The 18,988-nt window shown below is 46.2% G+C and overlaps 1 protein-coding gene across 9 annotated transcripts in view; it reads right to left on the reverse strand.

The window, feature by feature from the left end:
• Window positions 1-18,988, reverse strand: part of ARHGEF2 (Rho/Rac guanine nucleotide exchange factor 2) — a 199,412-nt gene that overhangs the window by 63,996 nt on the left and 116,428 nt on the right. Inside the window, exon 1 of one of the 9 annotated variants that reach the window (XM_048513822.1) lies at window positions 17,689-17,994. The exons of 6 other annotated variants lie outside the window; for them this stretch is intronic. In XM_048513822.1, the coding sequence (XP_048369779.1) occupies window positions 17,689-17,751 (63 nt within the window). In that variant the 5' untranslated portion in view covers window positions 17,752-17,994. Of the gene's footprint in view, window positions 1-11,957; window positions 12,096-12,121; window positions 12,205-17,688; window positions 17,995-18,988 lie in introns of those variants that run through there. 2 more of the 9 variants (XM_048513829.1, XM_048513837.1) reach the window with 2 other exon arrangements.

Genomic DNA, 18,988 nt, shown 5'->3' on the forward strand with positions numbered 1-18,988 from the left:
TGCATGATAGTACCTTGGACCCATTATAGGGAACTGCGGCATGGGGAGGTGAGAGGGTTAAGTATTTGCAAACCTTATCATAGGACAGAAAGGCAAATGAGTTGTCATAGCAGCCTCCCTCGAGAAAGAGGAAGCGAGACAGGGACTTCCTGTTGCTAAACAGCTGAGGAATAACGCAATAGAGGCCCAGTTATTTTTGACTCGAGAGCTCTCCTAGTCTCACATGTCTTGGCAACTGAGACAACAGGCTGCATTTCTTGAAAAAGTGTGCAACAGAGTGGTTAGCACAGAACAGTCTTTGGCAGGGCTGCCATAGCAAGACCAAACATTCACATACAAAACGAGCTGGCACGTACTGCAGCACTGCAAGAAACAGAGTGTTTATTCCTCTACTGATACTCCACAATTCACAAACACAAGACTTGACTCCCCATTTCTATAAAACTAGTGGTATTCAGACCCTCTCTGAAGAATCCTATCCCTGTTGATTTGTTTGCCAATGTGAGTTGAAAAGGATTTTGGGGCATCCACCCACTTCCTGTGCATGCTAGCCTAGTACATGATGCTTGACAGTCATGTGTGAGCTAAGTATATGCTGTGGAACTCAACCCAGCACACACGTACACTCACGCCACTACGGGTGTTCGTTGCAAGGGACCAGCAGGCTGGTTTCAACAGACAAGAAGTCTTTCTTAGCAGGCCCTGGAACTCATCCAAGGAAGACCAAGCTTCCTTGGAACACAGTTTGAAAACGGCTGCGCTACATTGACACATCAGACGCAGACTGCGAAACCTTTCCTATGCCACTGCGCATGTCCACAAATAAATGTTTCCAGTGGCAGAAAATGTCAGATTGGTGATGTCTGTTGCCAGGTCTCGGATGGGGAGAGACACTGAAACTTAGTGGGGGGAGAGCCTGAGAGCTGTAGGTAAAACCTGGTGAGCTACAGGTAGAGCCTAGAGGTGTTTGCTGGGGACAAAAAACATCTGGCAGGAAATGCCTGGCTATGCCTAGTTCTGCAGGTATACATCCTGATGATATGTAAGAAGAGGGGGACCAATGAACAGAAAGAGCCCTCTACTAAGCCACAAAACCTGGCACATGGAGCCAATGGAAGCCCTTCCCATGAGATGCAAAAAGGGCTTAAGCAATTAGCCTACATATCTTACCCTTTCGCACATGCTGAATAATGCACTTTCAATCCACTTTCACAACTGTTTGCAAGTGGATATTGCTATTCTGCACAGTAAAATTCAGCTGCGAAGTGCATTGAAAGTGGACTGAAAGTGCATTATTTTGCATGTGCGGAAGGGGCCTTAAGAGACTACCCATCACCTTTTCCGCTTTCTCTCACATCATCACACAGCATCTTTTGTGCCATGATGCCCAGCTGCAAGTTCAGACTGCAAGGGCAGGTAGGAGGGCCATTTCAGTAACTTCCTTCATAGCTGCGGAACCTGTTCCACTACATGCTTCCCAGAGCCTGAGCAAGCCCTTTCCCTCACATCCCAAGACTTCTTTCAAAATTGATTGCCTTCAGAATGGGATACAGTCAAGAATTTGTGTAGAAGGTACCTACAGTACTCAAGCTGGGGACCCAGGTACCTTACACTCAGCTCCACTGGCAAGTTATCCAATGCAGAATTATAGTGATAAAAAGAAGTGGTCAAGTGATAACAAGGTTCAATGGGAATTCACCTGGCCCTTGTTCACCACTGTACTGGCTCCATTGTTTGAGGAAGAAGAAGAAGAGTTTGGATTTATACCCCACCTTTCTCTCCTGCAAGGAGACTCAAGGTGGTTTACAAGCTCCTTTCCCTTCCTCTCCCCACAACAGACACCTTGTGAGATAGGTGGGGCTGAGAGAGTTCCAGAGAACCATGACTAGCCCAAGGTCACCCAGCAAGAATGAAAGAGTGAGGAAACACATCTGGCTCACCAGATAAGCCTCTGCCACTCAGGACAGAAACTATGACTAATTTAACTGTTACTGTACCCTGTACTAGCTTGCTTCGCTTCTGCCAGCTTGTGGTATACTTGGTTGCTACTGACCTCCTGCCTGCCTGTGTGACTGGCCTTGACTTTGCCTCACTATTTCTTTATCCAAACCTAGACATTACTGTTAAAAGTACAGCTGCCCGCAAGCCTTGGGGATATGTCACACATTAAACTTAGTCACTGATGAAATCGTTCCAAAGAAGCTCTGGGGCTGTTGTAGAAAAGATGCCAAGTTTTGTATCAGCCGAGGCCGTCCGGACAAAGAGAGCTTTTGTTCTCCGCTGACAGCCCGCGAGACCTATGCCCTGATAGGAGCAAGCCTGTCTGCCCCTTGCAGCAGAGGCGAGCTTCGGGTCTGCAGAGCAGTAAAGGAGGGATTTCAGCAGAACAAATATGTTATTTTGTGCTGTTTGGCTGGAGGCCAGAAGGCAGTGGCAGTTACAGCATCGACAGAGAGAGGAAGCTGGCGGGACAAAAACCAGGGGGGAAAAAAACCCCTTCCCTTCCATAGTGCTTGAAACCAGCATTACCGGAGGATCGCTAGGGCAAATTAATAGAAAATAGGAATATTTTGATAATTTATAGAGTACTTTTGAACTGCAAACATTTCCCCCTCAGGGGTTATCAATCTCGTCTTTATCTGAGAAGCGAAGGCAGGGGGGGAAGCAGAAGAATGTGAGAAGAAAGCGAATCACTCAAAGAAGGGCTAGTTCCATGTTTTGAGACCCTCATAGTCAGGTACTGTTGGGCGGGAGATCCTCATCCTCTCCCACAGCCCAAGTGAGCATTCGGAGATTGCTTCTACAAGCAGCAGCTACCGCAACACCCCCTGTCCCTATGGACAACATAAGCTGTGGAAGGATCCTCTCCAAAGGGATGGCAGCCCACTCTGCTGCCACTAGAGAAAGACAAATAAATGGGCAGTAGCAGAGGGGTGCCATTGTCCCTTGCCACGTGTACAGCATTGATGCTACATGCAGCCACTGCTCACTCCTCCACACAGCCAGCTTTCACAGGGTGCTGGTGGCCACCACTTCATTTAGGTGGGCACTCTGGCAAATGTCACTGGGAAGAAAGGGAGGTTGAAGCGAGCACAGAGCAGATGAGGACATGGCAGCATGCAGGTGCCTTTGCCTTGCCTTCAGGGTCACAGCAGGAGAAGCAGTGACTAGCAGCCTGCATGTGGGGTAGCCCAATACAGCTGCTGCTGCTGTTGCCCAGAGGAAGAGGGCAAGTCTAGGATTGATGAAAGACCCTCCTCAGCCAGCATGATGTAGTTGTTAAGGGCAGTAGACTCAAATCTGGTTTTCCCCACGATTTACTGTTTCAACAGATTTCCCCAGCTGCAAAGTGAACACAGTCTAGCCAATCAGCTCTTTTGCTCACCATCCTTATTCTAATCATGCAGGCAGGGATTGCTGTTGTGCGGGCAGGGAAAACCGGGAGGAGCAAGGAAACTTGAAACATGCAAAATGAATGCGAATTCCCTTCATTTTCCCTGTGAAGAGGGAGGGGGAAATTCACGTTTTGCCAGGTTTCCAAAACTGCGAGACTTCTTTGATCTGCAGCATGGTGAATTCAGAATTTGGGGGGAGGGGGGGAATGTGTGCACAACCAAGAATCTGACCCAAAGCCAATGTACTCTCACTGCGGAACAGACCACAAATGCATAACTGGCCTATGTGAATGCATAATAAATGTACTTGATAAGTACAGGTACCTGTAAACTTTTAAAAAAGAGATATATGATAAGACTGTTTTCAAAAGTGCTTACAGGTGACTGTTAGTGATCCAAATCACAGTGAAATGAAGACAAGCCCTCCACTCTATAACCCCCCTCCACTACATAGCTCACCAACCTACCCCACTTAACAATGTGTCTGGGTTTACTCGTGCATGTGAAGTTTCGTCTGGAGCAAAGATTATATTCCAAAGTTTTAAAACGCAAATATTAAGGCTAACCACTGCATCACACCGCACCAAGCAGTATCCTCCTCCAGTTTGCAGCCTTCTACTGCCACAGAGAAAGAAGTAACACAGAGACAAAGTAAACCTGATTGTAGTCAAGGATCCAGAAAGTCAATAATGGAAATTTGGGCTCCATCACATGAGATTCCCTTACTCTCTCCTCTAGGCCCCATGCTAGACCTGTCTAGATTTTACAGTCTTCTTTAAATTGGGCCAAGCAGTTAAACTGAGCTAAAAGGTAACTAAAAATCAGTGAGTGTTCTTCCCCGGTCCATCCCAGCAACAAGGGCTCCAGTATTCTACCCTATACTGGCCTTGGTTATTGCCTCAGGAAAGAATTGACATTTCAGGATTGTGACCACATTGTACACAGGCAGTAGCAGACAGCTAGGTAGACTCACAGGATGGAAGACATCAGGAAAGAAAAACAATAGATTTCAGTTCACATACTTCTGTAGATTGACGCAACATGGGGTATCTCTTTTTGACTAGACTTTTACAGAAATCTTCATCAGACAAATCAGAAAGGTAGCACAAGTGAAAAGTAATTGACAAGGGCTCAATAGCAACAAATCCAGCAGTTTTGAGATGATCCTGAATGTTTAGGGAGACAGTGGAACTTGGGACACAATTGTGGGGATACCAACAAAGCTGCATACTTTAAGGCCCCTTCCGCACATGCGGCATAATGCACTTTCAATCCATTTTCATAATGGTTTGCAAGTGGATTTTGCTGTTCCACACAATCAAATCCAGCTGCAAAGTGCACTGAAATTGGATTGAAAGTGCATTATTCTGCATGTGCGGAAGGGGCCTAAGACATGCACCCAGGGATCCCTTAGGCAGCTTGATCGCTGATGACACAACCCAAACCATGTTGTGATACATAAAAGCAAAGAATGTTTAACAGAAGCGGAGGTACATTTTCCCCGTGTTCAACGTTGCCTCCAGCTTTTTCTTCTCCCTTCGTAATCTCCCTTGCAACGATTTTTTTTATTGTAAGGTCCTAGGAGAAGGGATCTAGTAAAGCATCATGCACACTGACTGAATGTGAATTGGCATATTCTCAGTTTTCACCCATTCTAACCTTCTCCACCCCCTTCTTAGCTCATCTGCGAGAAAAGATGAGAAGGAGGGGCTGTACAGACACTGCCTATTTCTCCAGCTTTTGCCTAGTTTGTGCGTTTGGCAGAAGAATAGACCAGTTGGTTGGCAGTTAGCCCAGTATACAAATATAGATTTAACTGACAAAAATCTGCAGAGCACGGAGTAAATTGGGCGAGGGTGTGACCCACTTTTTTGATGGAAAGAACACTGAAATTCTAATCGTGGCTTGAAGGAGAAGAGTCAGAAGGTGAGAAAAGTAGAAAATTTCCATAAATAGTCAAATAGCTCAAGTTTACACGTAAACAACGTTGCAAATAATATATTTTATGTTTTTAAATAAAAAACTAGATTTTGGCTTGATAAGAAAGTATTACATACGTACGTACATACATACAGACAGACAGAGAGAGAGAGAGAGAGAGAGAGAGAGAGAGAGAGATGGCAGCTTTGGGCTGGGAAATACCTGGATATTTCGGGAGTGGAGCCTGGACAGGGCAGGGTTTGGGGAAGGAAGGGACCTTAGCAGGGTATAATGTCATAGAGTCCACCCTCCAAAGCAGCCATTTTATCTGTAAGGCTGAACACACTCAGACAAAGCTAACTTTAGAAAAGGCACTTTACTGATTTATGTCGCCTGACTACAGGGTGCTGGAACTGAGGATTCTTGTCCTCGGTTCCAGTATTTATTTTATTTCTGAACTCAACAACAACCAATCAGCTTTCTCCCCCTGCCCAGTCTCTGGCCTCACATTGGCCGTGAAGCTCCAGTGGGATGTAGCTTCTCAGTTTGCTTTCCCGCTCTTTTTGGAAAAAGGCAGGAGCCGGTGCATGCTGGGAGTTGCAGTCCTGACATCTGGACGACTGGATTTTACAAAAATGAAGTAATTGTTCCCCATGGTTTCAAATTATCTGAAAAATTTATTATCCTCTAATTCCACATAGTATATTTGGATGTTGATAGGCAACCAGTGGCGTACGGTGCCGGATGCCCTCCCCCCTCACGTGACCAAACGGGCAGCCCCTCTTCCCTGCCTACAAGCTGGCACAAGTTTCCCTCGCGCCCGGCTTCTAGGCAGCGAAGAGGGGCTGGAGCCCAAGTTGCAAGTAAGCGTGGCTTGAAAGTACGTGTGGCTTACTTGTGAGCAAGCCATGTTTACTCACAAGCAAGCCATGGTTACTTGTGAGTAAGCGGGGCTATGCATGCAGGGGGGGTGCCCGGAGGGGTTTTTGTCCCCAGGCACCACTTGGGCCTGGTACGCCTCCACAGGCAACCGTACTTTGTTTTGAGACAATTCAAGGCCATTCAAAAGAAGCATCTGATTCTACTCCACATCCTCTTGAACAGACACCTAAGTGTTAATTCTGTTGGGACTGTGGCCTCTTCTAATTTTAGGGGGAGAGGAAGAAATTAATAGCTAGAAACTACCACAGTGTCAGAATGCACGGTTTTGGACATCATCACAAAGACACACAAAATACATTGACTTCCATACCGCCTATGAAACGGCCCTTAGTTTAAGATCTGTTAATCGTGCAGCCCTCTGGCCAGAAGCATTCAAGTGGATTGCTCCTGTGAATAAAGGAACTGGCAGGCAGTCAGCCCCTTCCTGTTGTTTCAATGTCCTCTCCTTTTCCCTTCTACAAAAGCACTGACCCACCTTCAGGAGCAGACTGGCCATTTCACTTACAGGGAAAATTCCCAGTGAGTCACTACCCTAGAGGACCACTGGAGCAAATAAAGCTATGTCCTAGTAGCTCTGCAAAGCACTGTAGAGGCCCCTCAGTTCTGGCTTGCTCCTGCCCCATTTTGACTTCCCTGGCTACTTTCATTCAAGCCTAATGAAAACGGGAAGTCCTCAGAAATAGCGTCCATGATTCATTGGATGCTTACAGTGCCTTGCATTCCAGAATTGTTAGTAAGATTCCAAACAATTTATTTTAAAAAGAGAGAGAGCAAAAGTAGCTCAGCAAAAGTTATAGGCTTCAGAAGTAAAGCATTTGTGAATGAAGTAGCTGAGGGGGAGGCTGGAAGATAAATCTTGGTACCTTCCATGCGGTTATAACTCTTGCATCTTACATTCATCCCTGGTTCAGCGAGAATGAGCGCAAGAGGGAGAGGAAAAAGGATTGAGCGCTGACAACTTGAAAGCCTTTAACAAAAGTGTAAAGCAGGGACAATCCAGCCTATCCTATCAGTGCTGAAAAGGATTCAAAGGCCACCTGGACCCAGCCTCTCCCACAAAAGGCGGCACCACCTCCCTATTCAAGCTCAGCCATCACAATCCAGACTACAGAAAGAGAACAAAGTAGGCAAAGACCTACCCAATAACCTTCAGAGAAAGTTAACTGACACATTACAGAGCCTTTTCTGTTAGCTCTAGTGTTCATTGCAGCGGTTGACCTGACACTTCTGATTTCATTATGGAATGATCCTGAAACACAGAATATTAGAACGTGGGCTCGGTGCTTACTCCTAGCCATGATAGCTTTCTGTGCGTAGGAAAAGAAATCGTACGGAGGCATATTTATTCGCATGGTGACTACAGCTGGAAATGGATTTGGCACATCAGGGAGAATTAAGCTTCAGTTTCCCCTGCTTGTAAAAATGACAGCTTAATCTCTCTTCTCTGTGAATGTTGCCCATCCGGATTTAGGCTTCTGGTATCCATCAAATTGTGCCTGCAGCTTCTATCAGACAAACTTTCCCACTTTCATATACATGTAGAGTACAGCAAAGTGTAGGAAGCGGGTGTACCGTGCCTCAAGTTCCCCCATGAGTCCAATAATTGCATCCATGGGCCCACAGTCATACAAGCACAGAAGCTCATCCACATTTCCAAGATGGCTATTCCCTGCTGTTTGCACCTGCCATCAGGTGCTGAGGGGTTCAGTGCCTCTGAACATGGAGGCTCCATTAAGCTATCATATTATTTTTACCTACACTGCATCATCATTATGGATAACGCTTTACAGAGTAAAACAGACAGGTTCATTTTCAGCTCCAAGGAATTTGCATTCTAAATGTCAACAGCCCAAGAGGCACTTTTAAAAAGCCCTTTTACATTATTGGTCAGCACAACACGCTATAGTAGCACGTGTGTGTATTTGTTAATTATACAAAATTATACAGATATAACTGTATATGTCCACAATCACACATACTGTTATACTAGCTCTTAGCCTCACACAGACCTGCAGAATCACAGCTGTACATGAGTGCGTGCACGCACACACACAATTAAACACATGTTCCACCTTCTCTAGCCTAGGGTTGCCAACCTCCAGGTGGCATCTGGAGAGCTCCCAGAAATATAATTTCCTATGCAGATCGATTCCCTTGGTGAAAGTGCCTGCTTTGGAAGGTAAACTAAGCCAGGGATCTGAAACCTGCAGCTCTCCAGATGTTCATGAACTACAATTCCCATCAGCCCCTGCCAGCATGGCCAATTGGTTCATGAACATCTGGAGAGCCGCAGGTTGCAGACCTCTGCTCTAAGCCATTATATTCTACTAAGGTCCTTCACCCTCCCCAGCCTCCCCTAACTCCACTCTCAAAATCTCCAGGAATTTTTCAACCTGGGGTTGGCAACCCTACGGCTCTCACTTTTCAAACAGCCTGAATATGTGAACGCCTCGGAGTAGCTTCTCCCCAAAGAGTTATGCCAGAGTTTCCACCACAAGCGGCTGAGTCCCAATGAACCCCTGTCCCTCAGCCGTCTTTTTTCTCTTGGGTAATATGTTCTCTTTCTTTTACCAGACAATACAAGACAGGAAAGGGAATCAGCTCGCGAACACGATAGCTGCTTAATGTTTCCGGCTTCAGCCTGAGCTACCAGTTGGGACAAAAGCCAAGCGGATTTAGAAACAAAAAACCCAGAAAGGGACAGAAGGCCTTGGGGTTTGTGGAGGGGGAAATGGCTCCAGCTTTGGTAGTCTGGTGCAGCGTTTCTTGCTTCTCTGAAGGTTCCAGAACCCAAACATCCAGGGTGCTTCCCCTCACAGAGACTGCTGCCAATCAGCAATGGCAGGCAAAGACTGGAATGTGCTGGGATGGAAGCGTCCTACCGCAAGGCAGAGGATTTCAAGCAATAGTAAGAACCGCAGACAGACCTAAAGAGCCTAATGCACTTGGAAAGTTTCCTGCGCAAGGACCCCTGGAGTGAATGGAAGCTACACAAGAGGCCTAGGAAACCCTCCTGGTTTGAGGCAGCCTGCATCCTTGGTCCCAGTTGATGAAATCTAACTGCATTTACATTTTGTTCATATTCTTACCATTCTGCTTCCCTTTCCCTTCCTGTCTTTTGTCTCCTTATCTACATTTGAAAGTTAGATTGCAGTCTCCCTGGAGAACAGCCTTGTGTTAATTCTCAAAGCTCCATGTCTACTGATGGAGCTATATGCCCAATGCTCTGAACCTGGATGGCCCAAACTAGCCAGGTCTTTACAGTTCTCAGAAGCTAAATAGGACTGGCCGTAGTTGACACTTGGATGTGAGACCACCAAGAAACTCCAGGGTCACTATGCAGAGTCAGGCAACGGCAAACCATCTCTTGCCTTGACATGCTGGAAGTCGGCTGTGACTTGACAGCACTTTACATACACACAAATGGGTAATACTAAATAATAAACATGTTAATATTAGTAAACATATTAATATACATGTAAATAATAAATGTTTTCACATTAATAATAAGTACGACTGGATGTCCCTGGTGTAGCTTCAGCTTGATGTAGTGGCCGGGTTAGGATCTGGGTGACCACAGTTCAAATCACCCACTCTGCCAAAGATGCTTGCTTGGGAATCCTGGATCAGTCCCTCTCTCAGCCTAACCTACCTCACAGGGTTGCTGGAAGGATAAGACGGAGGAAGGAAGAACAATGTTAAAACCTGAATCCCTTTTGGGGAGAAAAGTGAGATATATACCAAATACGAATTAAGAAGGAGCAGCAGTGGTGTAGTGGTTAAGAGCAGGTGCATTCTAATCTTGAGGAACCAGGTTTGATTCCCCACTCTGCCGCCTTTGCTGTGGAGGCTTATCTGGGGAATTCAGATTAGCCTGTACACTCCAACACACACCAGCTGGGTGACCTTGGGCTAGTCACAGTTCTTCTGAGCTCTCTCAGCCCCACCTGCCTCACAGGGTGTTTGTTGTGAGGGGGGAAGGGAAAGGAATTTGTAAGCCCCTTTGAATCTCCTATAGGAGATATAAATCCAACTCTTCTTCATATTGTTGTTGTTAAGGCAAGTCACTTTTTCTCTCCTATATGCAATATGACAACTATGGTACAAGGCTACCTTTCTTACAGGGCTGATATAAAGAATATATAAAGCACTTTGAAGACTTGGGGGTTGGGGGAGTGCTATATGTTTAATGAGCTGAATGTAAAACCGATACTAAAAGGTTATTATCTGCATGTCATAATACTGAGTCAGGACTCAGATGAAACCCTGGATCTTTCCTCACTGTATGAGCCAGTCCTGCCTTGAGCAAACCTTGGCTGTGAATGGCCATTACGAACCCAGCATCACAGAGAGATTCTGTAGCTTTTGCCCCTGGCCTTGGGCAGCCTGCCCTCGCCGCCTGCTCAAAGCAGTCTGAGAACAAAGCCCCCATTTCTGATGTGAGGCACCTTTGCTTTTCATCAACTTGGTCAAACAGGGGAAAAAGAGAAAGAAGAAGGGCAGAATTTAAAGACCCCAGGAACACAATCCGCTTCATTCACAAGAAGCCTTGAGGGAGGGGGGGTTTTTTTATCACCTTTTCCCCAAGAGGACCTCTGGGGGATGGGATGGGGGAGGAATTAGGCAGGATGCCCAGCCTTCTAGATGGGAACAAACAAACCCCACAGTGCGTTCCCACAAGCACTACAGAAGATCACACATTTGTGCAGAAAAGTCTGTTTGCCTCCAGTTAGTATCACTGGCCAAATCTGTATTAGAATTGTAATACTTCAACCATAAGTACACATCATGGGGAAAGACAGGAGGAAGAAAAGAGTTACCCATCATTGTACTATCATAATTATGAATACAGGTGGAGCTCTAGGGGGGGGATCCAAAATTCAAGAGGAAGCCCTGCCATGACATAGGGCAGATTTTCCATGCCACTGGAAGGCAGATGAAACTGGCCTTCTGCTCAGTAACGGGAATTGTTCTTTGGATCCCTCATCTCGGGCACCGAAATGACTCTGCCCCTGCTTACTCATGAGTATGCACCCTGCCACAGGCTTTTCTGCTAAAACTACTGGAAGTGTAGCCAGTGCTGTAACGTTGACTCTATTATAAAGAGAGCTGGGTTTTAAAAAACCCTCTTTAAGGCTCACATTCATGGAAGAAGAACCACAAAGCTCCTATCAACCTCCAACCCCCCCCCCCCCCCCCCCCCGCTGCAGGGTGACAAGCTGTAAAAGTGGATGTAAAATGAATTTCTGGTTTTAAAAATATACGAGGTCCTAAGAAAAGGCCCGTCTTCAAGAACTCTTTAACGCAGGTCAGCACCCCAACATCATCATCCTGTGATCACACACTGGCTGGAAGAAAGGTTGTCTACCCCTGCTTTCTTCACACATATCCAGGATTGTTAACAAACAACAGGAGATGGCTGCCTCCATTGTGCCCCAGTGGGTTGCTTCCTGCTGGGGCAGCTGGTTAGCCGTCGCCGGCTGAACCTCGCACTCTGTGCGCCTCCGATCGGACCCAGAATGGAAGTTCCACTCAGTCAACGGCTGTTGCCAGCAAGACAGTTCCACTCAGTCAACGGCTGTTGCCAGCAAGACAGAAGAAATAGCAACCTTTGGCACAAAAGGAAGGGGGGGAGGAAGTAAGTTTTGGGAAGAGACAAAAAGAAGTTGTCACAAACATAAATAAATATACTTATATTACCCTGCCTGGAACAGATCGGCTTCTTCTGCGATATCCCAAGAGAACAAAGGACGGCTGGATCGATTCGGCTGACGGCAGCTTTGCCGCATGAATTAAATGGCACACGGTAGCTCCCTTGTCCCATTCCCCCGTTCTCCCCCCCCCACACACACACACACACTCACAAGTGCACAGGGCCACCGTCTCCCTCTGATCTCGGTGAACGGAAAACAATGATAAGAACACGCAGGGTCTGTTTCCTGAACCACAATGTATCTGTGGATTATTACTGGTGAAAGGACACGGCAGCTGGTGGGGGGAGTCAGCTGGGAAGGGGCGCAGGGTAGAGGGGAGAAGGAAATATGGCAGCGTTCCAAAGGCCATTCATTCTCGGAACAGCTCAGAAAGAACTGTAGGAGGGAAAGGAAAGATAAAACGGGACTTGCGTCCCCTGCCCCCGTCCCCCCTACTAGAAGGGTACTCATAAAAGCCTTTGTAGGCAAGACTGAAATTAGACCACGGCATCGTATCCTGCCTGGTTTTAATACCAGGATTATCCATTGTATGGAATACTCTACAGAGCAGGGAGTCCTCAACCCAATTGACGGCAGTCCCCTATGATGTCATTATCTAGGTGTCCCTGCACATGAAAGTGTGCCTAATGCTCCTGCCAACCACGGTGGCATAAACAAAGGAGAGGTGACAACTTTTTCCAGATATAGCAACGATATTTAACATTTCAGCTGTCACACCTGAAAAAGGGGACAGAGTCCTCTGTAAAAACTATTCTCAAAAGCGGGGCAAGAGACAACCAGGGCTGAGGCTAACTTGAATGGATACTTGAGAGCATCCATGACCATCCTAATATAAGTGAATGACCCCCAAATAATGTCCCACCTGGGGACATGACAATTTACACCCCACTAAAACATTCCCTTCTCACTGGACACAGTGTGTAACAAACTTCCCTCTGTGACACACCTCTGAAGATGCCATACACAGATGCAGGCGATAAGTTAGGAACAAGATCCACCAGACCACGGCCACACAGCCCGGAAAACACACCACAACCCCAAATAATAGTTCAACATGAGGATTCTCTTCCTAACTCCATGTGTTCACCTCGGACAATGGGGCAGATCATTCTTCTCCCACCAATGCAAGCACGGATCTGGTGCGACTTTCTTTCTGTACAACTTTTGGTTCAAATCTACTTATATCTTAAGATCAGCACTCTGGCTCAGTGCTGGGACAATAAAGATTCAAGAGCCAGTGAGAGTTTGGGATTGCCATTCTCTTACCCAAGGCATGGCTTGAAGGCACGGGATCCAAATGCTCGCTTTGAGCTCCACAAAAGAAAAGCAGGATATGAACAAAACAAAACAACATCAGCACTTCTCTTTAAGATTAGATGGCAAAAAGTCTTCTAAACGTAATAGACGCAAGTTCCAACCTGCATCCAGTCCTTGTGGCTTCGTTCTCCCACTTGGATTGGGATCACTGCATGCACGGAGAAAGGGTTTATTCTTTTCTATCTGCATCTTTAATGGTCCTGGATGTCCTCTATTTACCCTTCTGAGGAAACTTACAAGTACTGATGGACTGCGCACTAGTTTACCCAATAGGGTAAAAAGTGGTTCCCAACGGCCATTTCAAGTCAAGAAAACAAGGAGGATTAAGCCTCTTTCCTTTTTGTCCTGATCTGAAGTAGGTCCATGTCTGTCTGAGGATTAAGTGCAGAGCATGGAAAATACAATAACATTATTGTATTTTATGTTGTTCACTGCCCTGAGCCCTTTGGGGAAGGGGGGCCTATAAATTTAAAGAAGAAATAAATAAAATAAACTCCCAGAACAGTCTGCTGACATACAGGAGGGCTTCATAACATACAAATTTGCTTTTCACAGGGTTGACAGAAGACAACACCAAGACATTCTTTCAGCAGGTTGGATTAAGCTAACTTTTGGTCTCTTTCAAACTTTGTGGATGAGTTCATAAAGAAGGTTAAGAGGTGACATGATAGTCATGTTTAGATATTTGAAGGGATGTCATGTTCGTGAGGGAGCAAGCTTGTTTTCTGCTGCTCCAGAGACTAGGACCAGGAGTAATGGGTTCAAGGTGAAGGAAAAGAGATTCCAACTTCAGGAAAAGCTTCCTGACAGCAAGGGCTGTTCGACAGTGGAATGCACTACCCAGGAGAGTGGTGGAGTCTCCTTCTTTGGAGGTTTTTAAAGAGAGGCTGGATGGCCATCTGACAGGAATGCTTTGATTGTGTGTTCCTGCATTGCAGGGGGTTGGACTTGATGGCCCTTGGGGCCTCTTCCAACTCGATGATCCCGTGATTCACACACACAGGCCCGTGGCTCACTGACTAACCTTCACAGTGGTCAGTTGCATGGGTGCGAATGAGCCCTCAGATCAAGCACTACATGGATTGAGCTATCACACAATGCATCGATCTTGAGGAATATGTTATCCAGTGAAATTACAGTCGTACATTTCAGTGGATTCACAGTCATAAAATCAGCAGTGGGCAATCCAGGGACATATGCAAATATGGGAACTGAACCTACCGCCCCCCCTCATGTTAAAGACAGATGCTGTGTACCAAGAGGGGGGGGGGGGCATAATGCGCGGCTCTCTCCCATGGGAATTGTTCCATCTCATTTTCACAAACTCAGCCTCCGCTGAAACATCTGCTTAATCTGCTGCCACACTTGGCATCGGGGAGGCTCTGAGGGCTGTTGGCAGAGCTGCCGGCTAAAGCTGCCAAACGCAGAGGGCACGGCTGGCCCCTCAGTTGCACCAGCCGGATGGAAACCTCTGTCTCCCCTCCCCCTCCTCCTCCCCCTTTCACTCCCTGTTCTCACAGCACCACCTGGGGCCCGGGGGTCGAGATACCAAGGCCTCGTTTTATCATGCCAGCTATTACTTCACAAGATGCTTGAGGGGAGGAGGAGAGGGCGGAGCAAGGGATAGTGCCAAAAATCTTTAAAATGAGAGGTTTAGGGGTGGAAACCTGCCAGGAAATTTGCGTAACGCAGGAGGTTGGGGGCTGGCTGTGGTCAAATCAGTGCTCAAAACATGCAGAGAAACATTCCCTTTGTGCCATCATCACTTCATTTCTCAGGGATGGATTAACAAATTGCCCTTTGGTAATAAAATAAGTGCCCCTCACTGAACTTCAGGGCACCACTGAAACTTCACACACACTTCAGTAATGGCATCACAACAACGGCCCCTGCCATAAAGAGAAGAAAACCTTAAGCAAAAGTATCCCCAGAAAATGCTTCTTTACTGCCTTTCTCAGTGGCAAGGAAGAAGACTCTTGCAAACTCTGTACTGTTGCATTTCTGTTTCAGTTTGGAAACTTTTACAAATGTGCAATGTAAATCCGCCATGTGATTCTCCATTACTCCCCACCCAACCTCCGCCCAAGCATGGCAAAGATAGAGGCATGGCAAAGCGGAAGCATCAAGGGGCACAGTCTTAGGTACTGACTGCAAAAGAATCTACTTGCTTGCTGGAACTGGCACTTAGACTGCAAACTTAATCTCGAATGAATGGGTTCAAATCCCATCCATGTTAAGGACTTATCTGGCTCTCAGTCCTCCACCTGTACCATTGGGAATGTGAGTGGACTACTTCACAGGAGCTACTATGAGGACTAACAAAAGTCTGTAGGTCCAACTTCACGCCTTTTCAACTAGCTTAGCCTTTGGGGGTCCTGGTTCTATGGGATTTCATTTTGTCCTGTTTTACCCCAACGTCATCTGCGCCAAGTCTTTTGGTGGATAAGAAATTTAAGTACATTGATTTGTGACCGTTTCTCGTTGTAAATGGAAAAGTGTGACAGGAGGGAAATAGAGCTTTTAGATCATGTTTTATTTCACAACTACAACAGAGGCGCGAATGTATTCCCATAAATCCATGTATTCCACCATGCAGAAATGCTTCTGAATCGACTTATGTAGCAGGAACTGTAACACAAATTCCTCCCCCAGCTCCCCACATGGGGGAAATGAAGGGGTTAAGAGTGGGAGGAAGCAGCTATAAACAGTGGCTGTTCCCTTTCCTGGGCTGTTTCATTTCACAAGGTTACCCCCAAGGGTTTTTTTTTCCCTTTTCATAAAAAAATCCACACAGTGCACAGCTCTGTTCTGGGAAGGTAGACTCCCTCTCCCCCACCCGCCCACCCGCCCGCCCGCCACCGGTCCTCACATGGAAGACATAAAGAGACACATTTATGCCAGAAAAAAAGAACAACTTTACAGTGGTTCCCTTTGGGGAAAGACAACAACCAAGACAAAGCCAGCCAGTGAAACTGAATTTCAGAAGCATCCTTCTCAAACCTAAAACACTGTGACCCAAATATGCAAAGCCAGAATCCGCGCCTGGAAGTTCCAGACTGAACACAGAGACCTCGCCTGATGCCACGTGCTGCAGCCCTTCACGGGGGAGGGGAGAGTAATGGGACTACACTGTTGGGCAGACAATTGGATTTTTTTCAACTCGCTCTTCTGGGGCAAAAATGACTCTGCACTATTGTCGTTGCACAAAGGGAAAAAAATGACCATTAAGGTCAGACACGATTGGACTCAATGTAGCTTGCAAGTGTTGTCTGACTTTTGTTCCTGGGGGGATGCTTTTGCTTTACTGAGATGGAGAAACCTGAAATACTGCTGGAAATGACAAGAATAAAAACCCCTATTAATTATAAACAATAAAGGGCACAGAAAGCAAGCAAAAGAAGGCGTCCTGGGAAGCCTATGGAATTAAGGGACACTCATGATCTTTGGGGGCTGTTCAATCATGGCTGAGTTATGAGCATGCTAACATAGGGGGATATCCTTTTATGATGTATCTACAGAAGCCTGATTGTTCAGGGAATAAGGGGGCAGCACTTTAAAATAAAAGGACATCTGGCAAGCCTAGGTCTCTGATCAAAAATAGGGTGTGGGAGGGGACAACTTTTCTAAAAAGGAAAAAAGGATGAGTTTCTTTCAGCGCCCAAAGGGGGAAAAAAAAACAGTTTGCCAAGACGCACAAGGGCCACGAGAACAGGTCATTATATTCCGAATTTGGCTGCAATCCTAGGCAAGATAGAAGATGTATTTGGAACTCAGTGAAAGCCATCTGACTTTATTTTTATGTAAAATGTGTTCAGGGTTGAGTTACAGAGGTCTCTGCGCCCAGCGCGGATTCACTAATAAAACTCGAATCAGATTAAAAAGAAAATGTGGACCCATATTTGGATCTTGTGCTGAATATTTCAAAACCTGGTTTTCAAAACAGCAGACCCTGTCCAAACTGTGGCAAAACCGATATTCTGATGAAAAAGAAACAGATTCTGAAAAGAAAATAATTAAAAATATAATGAACTTCTGAATTTCAAATAGAGCCACACACACACACACACATACACACACACACACGTGCGCAGTGCTGCATGAATAAACTTTCCCAATAGCTTGCTTGCGTCTCATGCTGAAAAAAGTTTACAAAGGCCCTAGCTGTTAATCATTCTATGGAAAAACTAGAAAACCACACTGAAAAGCACAACTGCTGGCTGCCCCATGTGGCCACCAAACCCATGCAACAATAAGCCAAAGAGCCTAAAAGGCACCCCAGAGACTCTGATCTTCTTGCCAAGGGTGAAAGTTGTTAAGATTCCCCACTTATACACACACTCCAACAGACAAGGCACAGTTAAACACCCCAACCCAGAAGTCCAGCTTTCCACGTTACTAACCTTGAAAGCAATCTCCTTGGTACGATCAATCCTAGATCTGGCCAGTGATTCTACTCGAGACATAATCCAACATTGAAGCCCACCGATTTCCAATCAATCTGACCGAGTCTCCTGCTGCCGTGATTGTTAGGTGACGTTTTGGGCATGAAAAGCAATCGAAAAATCCAAATGGAAAAGGGATTTTATAAAAGCAGCTGGAGAGCCGGCTGAATGAAGTTCTATCCGGAGCAAAACGTGGACGGAGAAAGCGTGCCACACAGACACCCTTCAGGCTGACTCCGCTCTACACATCCAACTCACAGCACAGGAAGTTAACTGGCGGAGCTCAAAAACTGTTCTTGGGCTGTTCAAACTGCTTCGCTCCTCCTCTCAAGATGAAGAGGGAGGAGGGGACTGACTGATGCTTTAGCTTTACATCAACTTAAAAAAAGGATGCTGGAACAGGCAGCTCAGTGCCAGAGGAGCAGCAAGCTGAAGTAGGAAGAATGACCTAAATGTCTACAGTTCCTCCAGATGTCCCCAGTTTTGGACGCTATAAGCAGTCCTAGCTATAGTCTCTAGCTGCATGAGATGCCCCTTTCTTTCTGCACAAGTCAATAAAACAGACACCAGCTGAAGTGAAGTAGCCCCTGCGGCCAACTTCCCACAGGTATCTCACTCAGCCAATGGGGCAAGGGATCTTTTTCCAAGAACCTTGGTCTTGTATACAATATGTGACAACCAACTCATAACTCGCCATTGCAGTTTACCCCACCCACCCTCTCTTTCGGCTCACTTCAAAAGGATCATTTCAGATCTCCACTGGATACACTTTGAGGAAACACCGGAAGCACCACATATGAGCCAATACTGAGCCCAGCTGCAGCATCCTCTGGGGGTCTGCAACCTGTGGCTCTCCAGATGTTCATGGACTACAATTGGCCATGCTGGCAGGGGCTGATGGGAATTGTAGTCCATGAACATCTGGAGAGCCACAGGTTGCAGACCCCTGCTCTGGGAAAAGGATTCAGATGCTTCTAGTGGCACATGGTGGTGCCAGGTACATCAGACCAAGGCATAAAATCTGCCCCTCACTAATAGCATGAGCCATGATTTTTATTTTATTTATTTATTAAATTTGTATCCTGCCCTCCCTAACCAAGGCACCAAAGCTCCGGTTTATTTCAATAAAACTTATTCAGGAAAACTTCCAGATGCCCCACTTGGAGGATTAATTTCCAAAGACCTGGATCCTCAAGTATCACAAGGCTAACCACTCACCCTAATATTTCGTAAGGGATCTCCCAAAGGCGAAAACAGA

This window comes from Sphaerodactylus townsendi, linkage group LG01 (assembly GCF_021028975.2).
Source record: "Sphaerodactylus townsendi isolate TG3544 linkage group LG01, MPM_Stown_v2.3, whole genome shotgun sequence".
NCBI classification, from domain to species: domain Eukaryota; kingdom Metazoa; phylum Chordata; class Lepidosauria; order Squamata; family Sphaerodactylidae; genus Sphaerodactylus; species Sphaerodactylus townsendi.